The sequence below is a fragment of the Microchirus variegatus genome (genome assembly GCF_963457635.1).
Source record: "Microchirus variegatus genome assembly, chromosome: 4".
In the NCBI taxonomy this organism is placed as follows: Eukaryota; Metazoa; Chordata; class Actinopteri; order Pleuronectiformes; family Soleidae; genus Microchirus; species Microchirus variegatus.
Genome location: NC_139805.1, coordinates 22,174,415 through 22,189,904, shown reverse-complemented (window position 1 = coordinate 22,189,904; position 15,490 = coordinate 22,174,415). Strand labels below are relative to the sequence as shown.

The window sequence follows — 15,490 nt, the reverse complement described above, 5'->3', positions numbered from 1 at the left end:
GCGGCACATATCCAGTTAAGAAGGATAGATTTATTTGATTGAATATAGAGCTGTTAATTAAAGGAACAATATCTTTAAACGGTTTAGTGGGGATGGGATCTAAGTGGCAGGTTGATGGTTAACATTTATATTTACAAATTCTCTTGAAGGGTGCCATGATCTTACCTGCACTCAACTCAGTCCTGCATGATGAGTCCATGTGGGAAACACCACACACCTTCAACCCTCAACACTTTCTGGACCAGGATGGTAAATTTAGGAAGAGAGATGCCTTCCTCCCCTTTTCAGCAGGTCAGTGAGTCGTTACACCTCATTTAAACGCAGAGCTTTAGGGAAGAGAATTGAACAAATATTTGTCTCATCTGTACGATGTCCAAATTGAATCCATTTTCTATTCTGCAACTCAAACTTCTGAGATGTGTCGTATCTTCTCAGGTAAATGTGTGTGTGTTGGGGAACAGCTGGCCAGGATGGAGTTATTCCTCTTCTTCACCTTTCTCCTTCGGAGGTTCCTGGAGAGCAGCCCAGTCTGTGCCGTTAAGTGTCTTAACCTAGATATGAAAAATGTATTTGTAATTTACAATATTATTGCGATAATCATAAAAGGTCTAACTTCAAAAGTAACCATACTACTATTTTTATTAAACATTGGGAAATGAGAGTGGTGGAAAACAGGGATCTTTTGTATAAATGATGCTCCAATTTATGGGACTTTAAATAAATAACCAGGGCTGTATTTTTGTGAGCGTTAAGTCAAGTCTAAGCCAGTATTGATGTTAATTATATTGTGAACTGTTGGAGGAAGCTGGAGAACCCGGAGAAAACCCACACACACGCGCGGAGAACATGCAAATAATCAGTATTCCAATTAAATTCATTAGTTGTATTTTCTTTGTTTGAGTTCCATGGGATTTCTCAGAGCCTGATGTGTTTATAAATAACTCCGTGTGATATTTTAGCTCCTGTTTTTAGCTCCTGTTGTTGCTCAAACCTCTGTATGTTCTGTTCACACAGTGGTTTTGGTCTGAGGTGACTGATGAGAAAAACAATAGAATGCCATGCTGCTGGTATGAGTGCTGTTTTTCAGCAATCGCTGTTTAGTCACAGTACCTTTCAGCTTTTTGTGAAAGCACAACACATCTTCAATAAACTCACCTGCCTTTGAATTTGTTTTTACAATCTTCATTCACACTCTAACTCGTATAATTTACACTGAATTAAACATTTTTTTTTTTGCCACTTTGAAGCCATTTTCCTCAACGTGAACATTTGACATTATTAAATGAAGACAGAGCAGTTCTGAAAATGAGCAAACCTCAAGCTTGAGGTCTCTTTTATCTCTATGAATATGCACATGCTTCTGGGTTTTTCCAGTAACCGTTTTGAAAGAAGAGATGGAAAAATACAGAAAACAAGTGAGATAGATAATGTCTCAGTCTGTCCTCGTCTTTCCTCAGACACGGTTGTCTCTTTAATGGTGAGCGACAAAAATGGGTAGGATATTTTTTATGAGATGGTTATCAAGCCGAAAATGTATGTTTGTTTTACTCAAGATAATTCTACATTCATTAGATTAGACGCATCAGCTATGTAATGTTTTTGATGATATGGTTCATGAGTTCATGGTGTGTTAACCTTTGTCAATTACTGTATCTGCACATTTGGCATTATTGGAAGAAACTGTGAGGAAAGTGTCAGTACCAGTAAAAAATGATGTGACGTTACAGTCAGCGATCTTTATTTTAGAGAGGAGTTTCACATGTGACATGCTTTATGTTCATTTGACCAGGTAATTAGCTGCAAGCAGCAGCACATTTAGCGAAAGCAGGTGCGCAGCAAAGTGATGTGATGAAGTCAACAGAACGTTTGTGGTGATGAAAAACAGGCAACTGAAGTAGGACATTAAAGGTTTCTGTCTTTGCCAAATAACCACTAAACTAGGTCACCGACCCCTTAAAGGTTGCACAACAGAAATCACTTCAGTCACACGCATCTTACAGAGAAAGTAATCTCAGGAGAGCTGCTAATAAAAGCTTATCTTGATATGCAAAGCTTTATCTGAACATGTGTCGCAGGGCCGTTATGACTGGAGCTGCTTCTTCTTATCAACCACTCATTTGGACTTGCAAAAAACACTTGTTTCCTCCACATGTTACGACATATCGTCTCTTCTGCACACATGTCTGAGGTGAGTTTTCAAGAACAGTCCTCGGAAAAGGATTCAGCACTGAATATTTAGTCAGTAAATGTAAAGGAACTTCTGCTTTAACAGCTGCTGTTTGGTCCAGAGTGGGCTCTTTGGAGAAAGAACAAATATGAGCTGAGATGAATCTCTCCGCAACTACATCGAGATGCATAATCCTACCTCTGCTCATCCTTTATATCCTGCGTGAGTATCTGTTCATCCACAGTGTAATAATAGAGCCTATTTCTGTCTGGTGCAGTTCAGTTCCTGAGAAAATGGTGTAATAAGCTGTTGATGTTTTTGCCTTTTAAGCTCTGACCTCATGTGTGAGAGAACGTGTTTTTTAATGTCTGCGTTTATTTAAAGACAAATAATCATGGGAAAAAAACACTTTCCTGAGACATTTCTTGGTCTTCCCGTCATGGATACTTACAGAAAACTACTACAGTAACTGTCTTACCAGAAGAGTTGGCACTTTTTAAAAACAACAAATAAAAATGAAAATCTATTATTTGTTAATTCACTCGAACCCTCGTTAAACAGGCAAAAATAACAAGAAATGACTGTTAACCGTATTTGATAAACATTGAAGCTGACAACACACTCAAGTAAACCACTTGGTCACATCACTTCTTTTTAAATTGTGTTTTCTTTCATCGTCTGGGAAATATACATACTAATAGCTGCAGCTTTGCATCTGAAATGTATATCCACTCTTGCGCGATACAAGACTTGTGATTCTGAAGTCTGCTTCTCTTCTTTATACCATACATTTTCAACAGGAGACCGATCTGGACGGTTGACAGGCCAGTCATATACACACATGCTTTTGTAACTACACTCTTAGAAATAAGTAGGGCTGAGCAATTAATTAATCAATATAGCCTACTGCAATTTGCAAATCGCAGGAGGCACAATATTTGTTAAAGCAAAAATGTGTGTCAAAATATCATTTTAGATGAGTCATTTTCTTGATGTAACATCTTTGTTTCTCACAGATCTGCACAAATATCATACACTAAATCATTTTAAATATGTTTTTCGAATGAAAATGAGAATCATGATGTCAAGATTTCCATTCCCTCTGATATTGCGAATCATATCGCAATCGCAATTCCTGTATAAATAATCGCAATGAGATATTTATTCAAAATTGTTCAGCCCTAGAAATACGTGTTCCAAAAGTGTTCTTCTACAAGGGCTGAGGTTCCACCTGGAACCATTTGGTTTTCAAGGGTTCTTGGTAGCACTATTGGTTCCAGTAAGAACCATTCTGATCCAGAGAACCCTTTAAACCCCTTTCCTGAATAAAATGTTTGAAAAGTGTTTTTTGTAACACTAGGTTCTACCTGGAACCAAAAAGGGTTCTCCTATGAGGACAAGCCGAAGAACCTTATATGGTTCTACTTTGCACTTTTATTTCTAAGAGTGCAGTCCAGAATGAAGCCTGGTGCATTATCTTGTAAGAGTGGTTTTCCAAGCTATTTCTATATGTACTGTAGCTATGTGCATCACACCAGCATCATGTTTCATAATTTTCTTCTTCTGTAGTTAGCTGTAGATGACTGGACTTGCTTGAGTCGCCTACAACTAACTACAGAAGATGTCTATGAGAACCTTCACAGATATGGTTTGTCTTGTAAATCCAATGTTCACACACATTCAGCAGCAGTGTCCGTCCATGACTCCATGAATCTTTTCACTAAAGTGATGATGTATTGTAAACTGTAGCCGACCTAAATTGTTTGCAATCATGTGCTGAGAAACATTGACTTTGAACTGACTGCCACTGATCTCACAAAGTGGTGAGCCACCACCTGTGCTCGCTTCTTTTTAGACCCAGTTTTCATTTCCTCCACCTTGCAAACTGTCCCACTTTTGTGTGTCACTGAAATCACTGAGCATCTTTTCTCGAGGCTTTAGTTTATTCAATAAGTGATTCAAGTTTCCTAGTTTTCATCGTTTTTATTGCCTTTTGAGAAAGTGTCCCCTTGTCTGGAAACGGGGTTTGTATCATGGCACTGAGAAGAAAATAGATGGCGTCAGTGAGATTTACTGTACGGCTAGTATAAATCTCACATGACTTTCAGAGTGACACTATTGCTGCTGTGAAATCCCTTTATGATTGTGTTTTCTGGACAGTTTACCCTCTGCTCCCTGCTGGCCGCCAGTTTGTCGTGAAAGGTGGCAATGTGACAGTAGACCCTTCGCCCTTCTTCCTTCTGGGCTCAAACCTGACAGTGTACTGCAAAGTCCAGAAATGTGATCGCAGGTAGGAATGGAAGAAATACAACATAAAACAACACACGGTTCTCCCTCTTGAGTAAATGTTTTGTCCCTCACATGCAGTTCCAAAATATCCCTGGCCCTGAACGGTGAGACTGTCAAGGACCGGAAGGAAGTCAACTGCAACCTGGCAAAGTTTCATCTGCCCAACGTCCACAAACCAAGGTCTGCCGTGCTCTGTATGCAGAGTGGCACGATGGTTGTCAGTGGACTGGATCTACATGGCGGGCGTATGTACACATGTTGTCGTCTCGTTCATTTAGTCACAAGATGCTTTACATCAAAAACAGGTGCAGGTTATATGAATCAAAACATGGCTTCTAGTCCGCTCTGCTCGCATCCCATGTGTTAAACTGTTACAAGCTGCATGATAGGGTGGTTGGTAGTGGATGGTGCAACAGGCCAAAGCTTCAAACCGATCCATTGTCTACTGCTTTATCCTCAAAAGGTGGGGTAAGACGTGCCAGACAGGTTATCTGTCAACCATCCTCTCTCACACTCACACCTATGGGCAATTTAGAGTGTCCACCAAACCAAAATAACATTTATTTTGTGAAATACTACCATTGTTATGTCAAAAAACATTTAGCTATTTAACTTGCTCTCTGTCTTCTTCTCTTCAAGTCCCTCCAGATAAACCTGAAGACATTATATGTGAAGTGACAAGAAGCTCAGACTTTATAGACTGCTCGTGGAAGAGCGGTCAGGAAACACACTTCCCGAGGACCTACAACGTTTCCGTCAACAGGTTTGCTCTTATTCTGAAGTCAAGCAGTTGTGGTGTTATAATCCTACATGAAAAAAAAACCAACCCATTTATTTTATTTTTGTTAACACATTTTCAGAGAAAATGGAACCCAGATATATTTGGATCAGATCAAGAATGCTGAAGAAATAAAAATCCCACGAGGAGTTGTGGACACAAACAATAAATACCAGTTGATCATCACGGCTTACAACCACCTTGGAGAGTCACAGTCTAATCCATTCATCTTGTGTGTAAAGGAGATAGGTAAGCATGAGTCACATGATCATTTAATCATTTCCTAAGAAGTGAGTCACCCTGACGCAGACTTGTTGTTTCTCACTGTTTGACTAAGTCTGAAAATTAAACTTTGTTATCTTTGGTCTGTGAACTCATCACACAGAAAAATGTTCTTTTTGTGTTTGTTTGTTTTTGCTGTTGCAGTGATACCAGATACCCCTCATATTACACACATAGAGTTTGAAAATGGCTCCATAGCAGCGGTATTGGAGTGGAAAACCACCGATCCCTCTGTGCATCTCAAACCCTACATCAGACTTCGATGTCACAGCCCCTGGGTAAATAAACAGTGCTGTGGTTGTCGTCAGCATCAGCCTTTATCACACAGTGTGTAGGAGAGATCTGACGCCTTTATCTTTCACAGGATGTCAGGGAGGAAACGGAGCTCAGTGAGGCTTTGATAATTGTGGGCGACCTGAGTCCTCTGACTGAGTATGAGTTCCAGGTGAGGACGTGCAATTCCACATTCAGAGTGAAACACACCACTGCTCCCAGCTCCACACCTGGGTCAACCTCCAGCCAAAAGCTGCTGTGCAGCAAATGGAGCTCATCTGTTGTGGCCATAAGTCCGGGAAAAGGTGAGCTCACAATCTTAACTGCAAAAGATCTGGCCACTGATTGTGATAATGTGCACGTTTTTCCACTCTCACGACACGCAAACCTATCACCAGGTCCATCACAGCGTCTGAGTGTATGGAGGACGTTCAACAGCCAGCAGAATGTGACTGTTTTTTGGAAGGTAATGTATAAATGACTACACTCTAATTTCCCAGTTTGGGATTAATAAAGGACATCTATATTCTATAAATACTGATGAAGCACATAAAATAATTTATTCAGGTACATTATCTAACAGAAAGCATGCTCTGCTCATTAGAGGTTGAGTTATACATTTTAAATTATGTTTAAGGCTGCGTATACAGGAATTATGGGCTGGTGTTTATAAACACAGAGATAGGGAAAGTTAGCCTCTCCTCGCCTGCTCACTACCAGTAACACGGAGTCACCGATAATAACCTGGGTCAACTAGCTGTGTGAACACTATTGGCAGAATCCTGGCACAGGTTAGCTTGGTCAAACTGCCTCAGACCCAGAAGTGGTAACTTAATGCATTTGGTCAAATTCAGTAATACAGACCTCAGAGGTTAGTTTGAACTTACATATATTAGCAGTGTGTATGCTACGTACAATACAATACACACAATTGCAGTTGTTGTAGAAATGCTCATCCTTTAGCTTCAAGCTACTTAGGTTAGCTGCTGGCTAGCTAAAATTCCAACTCAAATCACTTTATTTTTCAATTTAAAAGGGCATGAATTTAGCTAAAAACAGATTTGACACCATTCACGCATACAGTAAAGTGCATTTTTTTATTTGTATATTTGTGTTGGTGCATGCGTGTTTATACTGGGTCAGTGTCCAGCTTTGCCTCATAGCTCAAAGACCAACCCCAGATTCAGTGTTTAGCCTCACTGTAGCTCAGTGGTTGAGCGTCAACTTGATGGTTGTGGGTTTTAATCCTGGCTCCACTAGTCTACATGCCGATGTGTCCTTGGGCAAGACGCTTAACCCCATGTTTGCGTACGTAGATGCGCAGTATGAAAGTGTGGGCGAATGGCAAAACTGTAGTGTAGTGCAGATTTGAGTGGTCATCAAGCCTAGAAAAACACTGAATAATACAGACTAGTGTGAGTAATTACTGTTTCACCTCTCATCCAAGAGTCTCTCCTTCAGCTCCACAAACAAACACACTTTTTTGAATTTTGAACTATTTTCCCCACAGCCTCCACCTCCACAGGACTACAGTGGTGAGGTGAAACAGTACACAATCTTTCTGGCTTCTGATCAGATAAAGGAAGTGACCTGTCCTGAGGCTTCAGGTCACTGTTCAGTTCTGGTACCAGCAGAAGTTCATGCACTGAGCATCAGTGCTGTTACCTCATATGGATCTTCTCCACCAGCTGATGTGCCACTCGGACACTCAGGTACACAAACAGTTTGATGCAGAAAGTAAAACCTATCAAGCGGAATTGAACTCTTGAAGAAAGCTCATGAATTGTAAATCTTTATCTGCTCAGGTGAAGTTGGCCCTGTTCTGAGACAGCTGGATCCTGCCGCTAATGGCCGTGCTGTGTCCGTCTCCTGGTCATGGTCTGAGAACAAAAACTGGTCCACATCCGGAGGAGAAGTGCTGCTGCGCTATGTGGTACAGTGGAGAAGTGTTCCTGCGACAGAGCTGCAGTGGCAAGAGGTGGATAAAAGTCAAAACAGCACATCAATCACAGGTACTGAACACTTAAAGGGCCAGAGTGTAAGAATGAGTTCAATCCAACAGTGAGATTGTAGATTGAAACGAATGTGGGAATTCCTCTGAGATTTGGGTTCAGCTGCAGCGATGGCACAGAATCTGTCTGGAAAAAAAAACACTCCTTAGAAGAAAAAAATCAACAGGAAATGAAAATTTCCTTTGAAATTTTACATTCACAGTGAATTACTGGCTACTAGTTGCATGACTTTTGCAGCAAATTACACTAAATTATTGTGTCCTAGTTACTGTACTTTCATAGTGTTTTATTGTGGGAAATTGGTCTTTATCGTCTTACTGTAATTTCACAGTAATGTGAACAAAATATAATTTTGTGCACAAAATGGCCTTTGTCACTATTTCATCCCCACATCACAGGTTTGTATTTGACAGACATAAGCGCTTCACCTGAAATCAAACAGTGACCTCTAGTGGGTAACTGGTGAATTGTTAGTTGATTTAAATCTAACATAATAATCACAATGTAGCTAAATCCTAATTCTATTTCTTTGATTTTCTTTTACTGCCATTGTGTAACATACTTGTAAACTGGATTCAAACATTCTTTTTTACTGGTATTGATTGTAATATTAATTATTTTCTTCTCTCTTTCTTCTGTCTTTAAAGGCCTAACTAGAAACATCTAACTAGATTATAGCAATAAATCCATCCCCCCCCCCCCGTGTTGTTTCAGATCTGACTGCAGGTGTGAGGTATAATGTCTCTCTGTTTGCTGTGACCACCAGGGGCGTCACTGCTCCATCATCTGGCTTAATCTATTCCAAAGAACAAAGTAAGACTCAGTGTGTCGCCACAACCACATCGTTTTACTCATGTTTAAATGCCCAAAAAAATGAAACTCCTTGTGTTTATGTGACATACAGCACACCCCTCATCCTCTCTCTCTCTGTCTCTCAGAACCAGCATCTGGTCCCAACTTAACAGTGCTGGTTCATGAGGCCAAGCGGATCCAGATCCTTTGGGATGAGTTGCCTGTGAACCTGCAGAGAGGCTTCATCACAAACTACACCCTTTATATCCAGACACTGGACTCCAGCAATCAAGCATTCAGGGGTGAGCTGCAGTAGTGGGTCATTTTTTTGTGATCATGTGTTTGTTAAATATACTAGACTGTGCAACGGTCTGGCTTTGCTGTGCGTTAAATTTAAAGTTAAAAAAAATTGAATGGTATAATAACATGGTTATTGTGTGGCAATAAGGAGTAATTCATTTAAAGTACCTTCCTTTTCCTAATAAAACCTCGGTCACACTTTAGATTAGGGAACACATATTCACCATTAACTAGGTGCTTACTGACATGCATATAAGTAGCATACTAGTCCTTTATTAGTAAATATTAAACACGTATTAACACGTATGTAGGAAAAATCTTAATTCATGTCGTAATAGAGGTAGAATAAGGTTATGTAGAAGAAGTGCTTAATGATTACTAATAAAGGACTAGTATGCATGAAAATCAAGTAGGGATCAAAATAGGTTATAACCATGTTTAGTTTAGAGGTAAAAATGAGAGATTGAGATTGAGATTGAGAATGTGATGGTGTTGCCATACTTTTACTCTTATTACCATATTATGACCATGTTATCACTAAACTGTCATTTTACATATTAACACGATTCAAATGAGTTGAATTTGAAGTTGAAGTGTATTTAATGATCGGCATATCTGACATCAATTAGTTCCATGTCATGACTTGTTTAAAGGGACACTGTGTAGTAATCCACTTTTGTATACATATTATGTGCTCCTGCATTGTCTAGTAGCTGTATAATATTCTTTGTTTAATTTTCGTATTGTTTCAAAAAGTCATGTAAAATAACATGGTCGCGGGCCGCTACTGCATTGCCACGATGCCATGTTTCTACCGGAGCCTGTATAGACAAACGCGAGAGAACAAATCAAGCGTCGCTTTACTTGTAGCGGAAGTCCCGTCTCCACTCTCTACATGGAGAAAGACGACGAGGACGACATTTGACCGGCTGAGGATACCGTAGCGCTCAGGGAAGGCAGGGGGTTAGCAGAGGAGCAGTTCGTTGTTGTAAATTTCAGCCTCTCCTCTAGATGGCACTATAAACTACTTACTTCACCTTTAAGAGAATGTTATTGTTCAAGTGCATGGGGAGGACACATTTAACTCGGAATTGGGCTTGTAACTGCAGGTTTGCTGGTCCAAATTCCCGCTAGGCCAAGTGCTGGATATTCTACCAAATCATAATTTCTTACTGTGTGTGTTTGGTAATACAATATATCCTGATTGTATTACAATGAGGAGAATAATTATATATGGTCATTATAGCATTGCTAAAACAATAAATCTAATAGACTCCAAAGATTCATTAATAAATCTGTTGACCAGCTTGAAAAACATGATTCACACATTCTGAATTTTTCTGCATGTTTTCATGAAATGTGAACCTGAATGTTGAGGGGGTTTGAAGGCTCTAGGTCAGACAAAATCTCCTCTGGTATTAGGACAATATTATTTGTAAAATGTCTAAACCTCTGCTCCTTCACAATTACTGTACACTCTTAGAAATAAGGGTTCTTCTACAAGGGCTGAGGTTCTACCTGGAACCGTTTGCTTCTGAGGGTTCTTGGTAACACTTATGGTTCCAGTAAGAACCATTTTGATCCAGAGGACCCTTTAAAACCCCTTTCCTGAATAAAGGGTTTTAAAAGGGTTCTTGATAACACCAAGGGTTCCAGGTGGAAACGTTATAAAAGGTTCTACCTTGAGCCAAAAAGGGTTCTCCTATGAGGACAAGCTGAAGAACCTTATATGGTTCTATTTAGCATTTTTATTTCTAAGAGTGTAGGCCACATTTTGAAACAATGTGAGTATATACTGTGAGCTGTTTCCTGTTCCTGACATCAAGGCAGGTTTTTTTTTTTTTTCTTTACCCGTATGTTCATGTGTGTACTTTACCTCGTTCAGGACATGGCTTCATATGTGCAGTTGTGTGCGTTAGCTGTGTTTCAGGAGGAGCTGCTGTCACATAATGGAAAGGGTTCAAGCAGCCTTTGCGTTGATACTCCCCACCCACAAAGCTTTGGTGCATCAGCAGGGTTTTTCTGCTCTTAACTTCCAGTAATTTCATGGGGTTGCAGTGCTTGGGTGATTGTTTCATCGCTTTGTGATGACTGTGCTGATTTGTTGAAAGTCTGAATTACCAACAGAGACAAAAGAACATTCAAAGTTCCATACTCATCAACAACATATGTGCGTATTGTCTTTGTGAATGCCTGAACTAAACCTTTAAATCTGTCTGATGCTTGATAAAACACACAGTATATCTATTATAGAGCTATATGACTGGTAAATGCAGATGTTCAGCAGTAAGCACAGCGGTGTTTTAAACACTGGTTGTCATCATTTTCACAGTGCATTCACCTCAGTGAATCTTAGGTTTTCTAGAACTCACGTTGACCACCAACAGGAAGTTTTGTGGCTTCATGCACACATGCAGACGTAAAGGTTGTTACTAACCAGCCTGCTTCACACAACATGTGGAACATTTGTGTGAAGGCACCTGACAACTTACCTTTTCCTTTTGTTCTTTTTTTTAAGAGTTTATTCAGACTACTTCAGCGTACTTTCACCTATAGCTACAGACTTCAAACCTTAAACATGCCGTGTCATATTATTATATTATTATATCATGATACAGTATATTGTTATAGTCATTATAGAGTAGCAGCTCCCACGTTTACATGAGCTGAAATGGCTGATTTTGTCCATGGACTTTGGTGAAAACAGTGTTTTCTTTTTTCCCCTTTAAAGTGATAGTTCAGGGCTTTTGAATTGTGCTTATACAAAAGATGGCTGCCATCAGATGAAAAAAGTGATTTTGACCACTTAAGAAGAAAATCTACAGTCAAATCTACTCACTATGTTTCTACACTAAACGTACACAGAGCAAGGACAGGATGAGGTTCAGGGTTAGAGTCAGAATAAGTTGCATACCTGTTGCTTTAACAAAAATAAATAAATACAATGAGAGAGTAAATCCTGGCTTGTGTTGTGTTCCTCTCCAGTGGTGCTGCCTGGCTCTGCTTCCAGACAGATGTGGCTGGACTGTCCTAAAGGAGCTCTCTCTCTGCAAATGACTGCATCCACCTCTGCAGGAGAAAGTCAACATGGAAACCGGATCAACTCTCAGCCTGCAGACCCTACAGGTCAGTCTGCAAAAAAAAAAAGCATTCAGCCTGGCCTGCATCTATAGTCCTTCATAACTCGTCTGTTAAACTGTTATTTGTCTGCTTTGCCATCTCCTCTCTAGTTGGTGTGGTGATTGAAGTCGTTGTCGTCATAGCTATCTTCATAGCAATCGTGGTAAACCTGATGTGCTGGAGTTGCGTGAGGAAAAGGTATTAAATTATATTGCTTTTATATTTCATATAATGATTCATGGAAGAGATCAGTCATCATTACAGACAACAGACGACATATCATCTTATAACAGTTAAAGTATTACCTCAGGTAAGGCGTCATATATGCAACAATGACTTCATCGGTAAGCGAGCAGTTTGGAAGCAAACATTGTAGACGTAAGCAGGCTTTGATTTTATTTAGTGTTTTGTTAGAAGGCTGAAATATTTAATATAATTTTCCTTTCTGCACTTGCTGGCAGCCATGTTATCACCGTCAGGGTCACAGTTTTGGCAAAATCTGTTTTGATCATGTGTAGAATCACAATTCTTTCCGTTGCTTCAGGTTCTCTTAAAACAGCATGCTTATGTTATAATAATTTTGATATAATATACACACTATATGGACAAAAGTATTTTACACAAAGGTACACCTGTTAAGTATTGAATTCACGGTGTTTCAATCAGGTTTCACTCTCCAAACAGCAAACCAAGACTTTTTGCACAATGCTATGCTTCCAACAGTGTGAGGAAGAGCCCTTTCTATTCCAACATCACTGTGTCCCAGTGTACACAGTAAGGAATATAAAGACATGAAAAAAATCTTCCGAGACGTATGGAAGCTGTTATAGCTGCAAAAGAGGGATGGACTCCATATTAAAGTCCTGTATATGTATTTGAATACATCATTACAGTCCCTGTTGGTGTCAGGTGTCCCAATACTTGTGTCCATAAATCTGTGTATCTATATCACGTTTGTTAGCCATTGCTGTGTAAATACATATTCAAATTCACACTCAAATAACCTAAACTATCCCTTTAAGTGGACCATAGTATTGCGGCGGTTATTGCAGTCTCCTGCAAACGACTGGCTGTTACTGTGCATAAGTTTTGTTTCACTAAAACTCAAGGATAAATGCCGCTGTGGTCGCACTCATGAAATGCCACGCCACAGGATGAGCGCACACAGAAGAACCCACACGATTAACACGAACAGAAACCTAAACCCTTACGTGTGTCCAGACATGTGCTAATTGTGGTGAATGTGACAGCTGGTTTTAACTGTGAAGAGCCAAATGTGTTTGTTTTATGAAGTAAACATGCTTTTTCCCTGCTTTTAATACAGAATCATCAACGTCAATCTTCTAAAACCCAAATGTCTTTCTTTCTCAGGATTAAACAAAAGTGTTTATCTTGGGGACCTGCCTGGCTCGATGAGAGCTTACCAAATCTGTGGAACAGCAATGCCATCAGGCTACTTCAGGTAATGGAAGCCATGCATCAAACGATTATTTAAAATTCCTAAAGATGAGGAAATTAAGTAGAGAAGAAGAGGACTGAGAGTGGCAGGACTGTCTCTAAACCAACTATAAAGAATGTTGTTAATATGTGAGCAAAATGGTGGAAATGTTGCTTCTCTACATGTTTGTTAAACGAGTGGTTTGATACAGGAGCAATTATATTAATATTCTGTAAAAACACAGATGAACAGTGGACTTTGGTCAATCAACACACGAGTGGTCGAAGATGAAGAAAGACCCCCAGAGCATGGCGAGAGCTTAACTTTTGTACCTGAAGAACACCCTTCTCACATCCCTTTCTTCTCTTTCAGGGGTCTGCCCCTCCGGGCCGTGCTTTCACACCCCTTTGTCTATTGAAGCTACACTTACTTTCTGTTGTTTGTAATCTGCGAAAACAAAAGCCTTCATGTCACTCTTCCGTGTTCTTCTGATTCACAGCAGAACAGCAGTGAACCCTGTTTCGTGTCCACCGACAGCGACCCTCTGCTGTCTCCCATTAGTTTGATTTCCTGCGAGGGGAGGGACGACGTCTATCCCGTCGTCCACGTCGAGACAACGCAGGCTGGACCAGGACAGACCGCAGCACAGACGCCTTCACTAGAGCCTGACGTCAGGACAGTGCTCGTGGACAGCCAGCCAGTGCGAGACATCAGCTACAAACCCCAGATCAGTGTGCTGGCCTCACAAGAAGGGACGGGGAAGGAGACAGAAGAGGAGCCAAACGGTGTGGCAGCAGATAGAGAGGAGGACACCACTTCAACTCTTTTTGAAGGATTACTTGGAGGCTTGCTGTCTAGTGTGGAAGTGGTTTGCTCTGTTTCACACCCGCAGACTCTCAGCTCTGTTGGCGAGCCTTTGTGGCCGAACGCTCCTGAAACATCAGGTGTGTTACACGGATGCTTCCAGGTGGGGACGAGGGGGACGGAGGGTGAGGTTGAGGTGAACTGTCCCTCTGTGGAGTTACAGCAGGGTGACATGAAGACGCCTGACATTGCAGACACATGCTTCTCCCAGTGTACAGTAGCGACTGTGCTGACTCATGGTTACTTCCCTCAGGTATCTGCTGTCAGCTGCTCTTCAGTCAGCGCCACACAGAGCTAGCTGGAGCCGCGGGAATGACGCGAACCAAAGAGTACGCACTAAACTGTCTCTCGAGAAAGCATTACTCAAGCACCACCTCGGCAACAGTAAAAGACAGGAAAATAACCATTGCAATGATCTGTAACTATGACAAGCTGTAAGAAAAACTAGTTAATAAACGACAACGTCTTCTACCGCTTCTATCGCGGGGGAAAAGCAGGGTCACACCTTGGACAGATCGCCAGTCCATCACGGGCCAATAAATGATAATGAAAACTGATCATCAAAGGTCCAGTGTGTAATAATAAGTGACATCTGGTGGTGAGACTACAAATTACTATTTAATAACTCCTTAGTTCACAACTCACTTTTCCACGTCCATCAGGGAACTAAAGTGGCCTTCACATGACTGTCTACATCCTTAGTCACTTCATTCTCCCACTTCTGCAGAGACGTTCTTTTTTCACGCAGCCTGTTTTAATACACATTTTCAATTTGCGTATAAAAAAAGTGTAACTTTTCTTCAAAGTCTTGAAACATCTGGTTAAAATGTGGTGTATTAAAGGTGCATTATGTAATAAATCTAAAGCAACTGGCCATAAAATCCTCCTAATATGTCACAGAGACTCAGGAATAAAGTTCATATAACAAACTGAACTCACCAACAACAATAGCACAGACAAAATATTCGCATTAAAAATAATATTTTGCAAACTGCAAATCATGTTTATGTTTTGAAATCATGTTTTTGCATGTGGCGCCACCTACCGCCGTCTCCCAATCATTGCAGTCAGTAGAGTCTCAGCTGCCGAGCAACCACGGGTTGCCAGTTACGTCAGAAAACGAAACCTAAAAGACCTCGGTATTTTGAATTTGAATGTAGTAATTGTTTTTGGCC

At 40.5% G+C, this 15,490-nt stretch overlaps 1 protein-coding gene across 1 annotated transcript; it reads left to right on the top strand.

Annotated features, from left to right (window-relative positions):
* Positions 1–155: 155 nt before the first annotated feature.
* Positions 156–14,613, top strand: il23r (interleukin 23 receptor; the record flags this gene model as incomplete). The annotated part of the gene is made up of 16 exons (XM_083888237.1): positions 156–291; positions 4,328–4,457; positions 4,535–4,701; positions 5,096–5,219; positions 5,317–5,483; positions 5,661–5,794; positions 5,881–6,094; positions 6,188–6,255; positions 7,300–7,501; positions 7,595–7,801; positions 8,516–8,614; positions 8,740–8,895; positions 11,879–12,019; positions 12,124–12,211; positions 13,385–13,475; positions 13,951–14,613. 16 exons carry the CDS (start codon positions 156–158, stop codon positions 14,611–14,613), a joined length of 2,787 nt encoding a protein of 928 aa, XP_083744363.1.
* Positions 14,614–15,490: the final 877 nt, after the last annotated feature.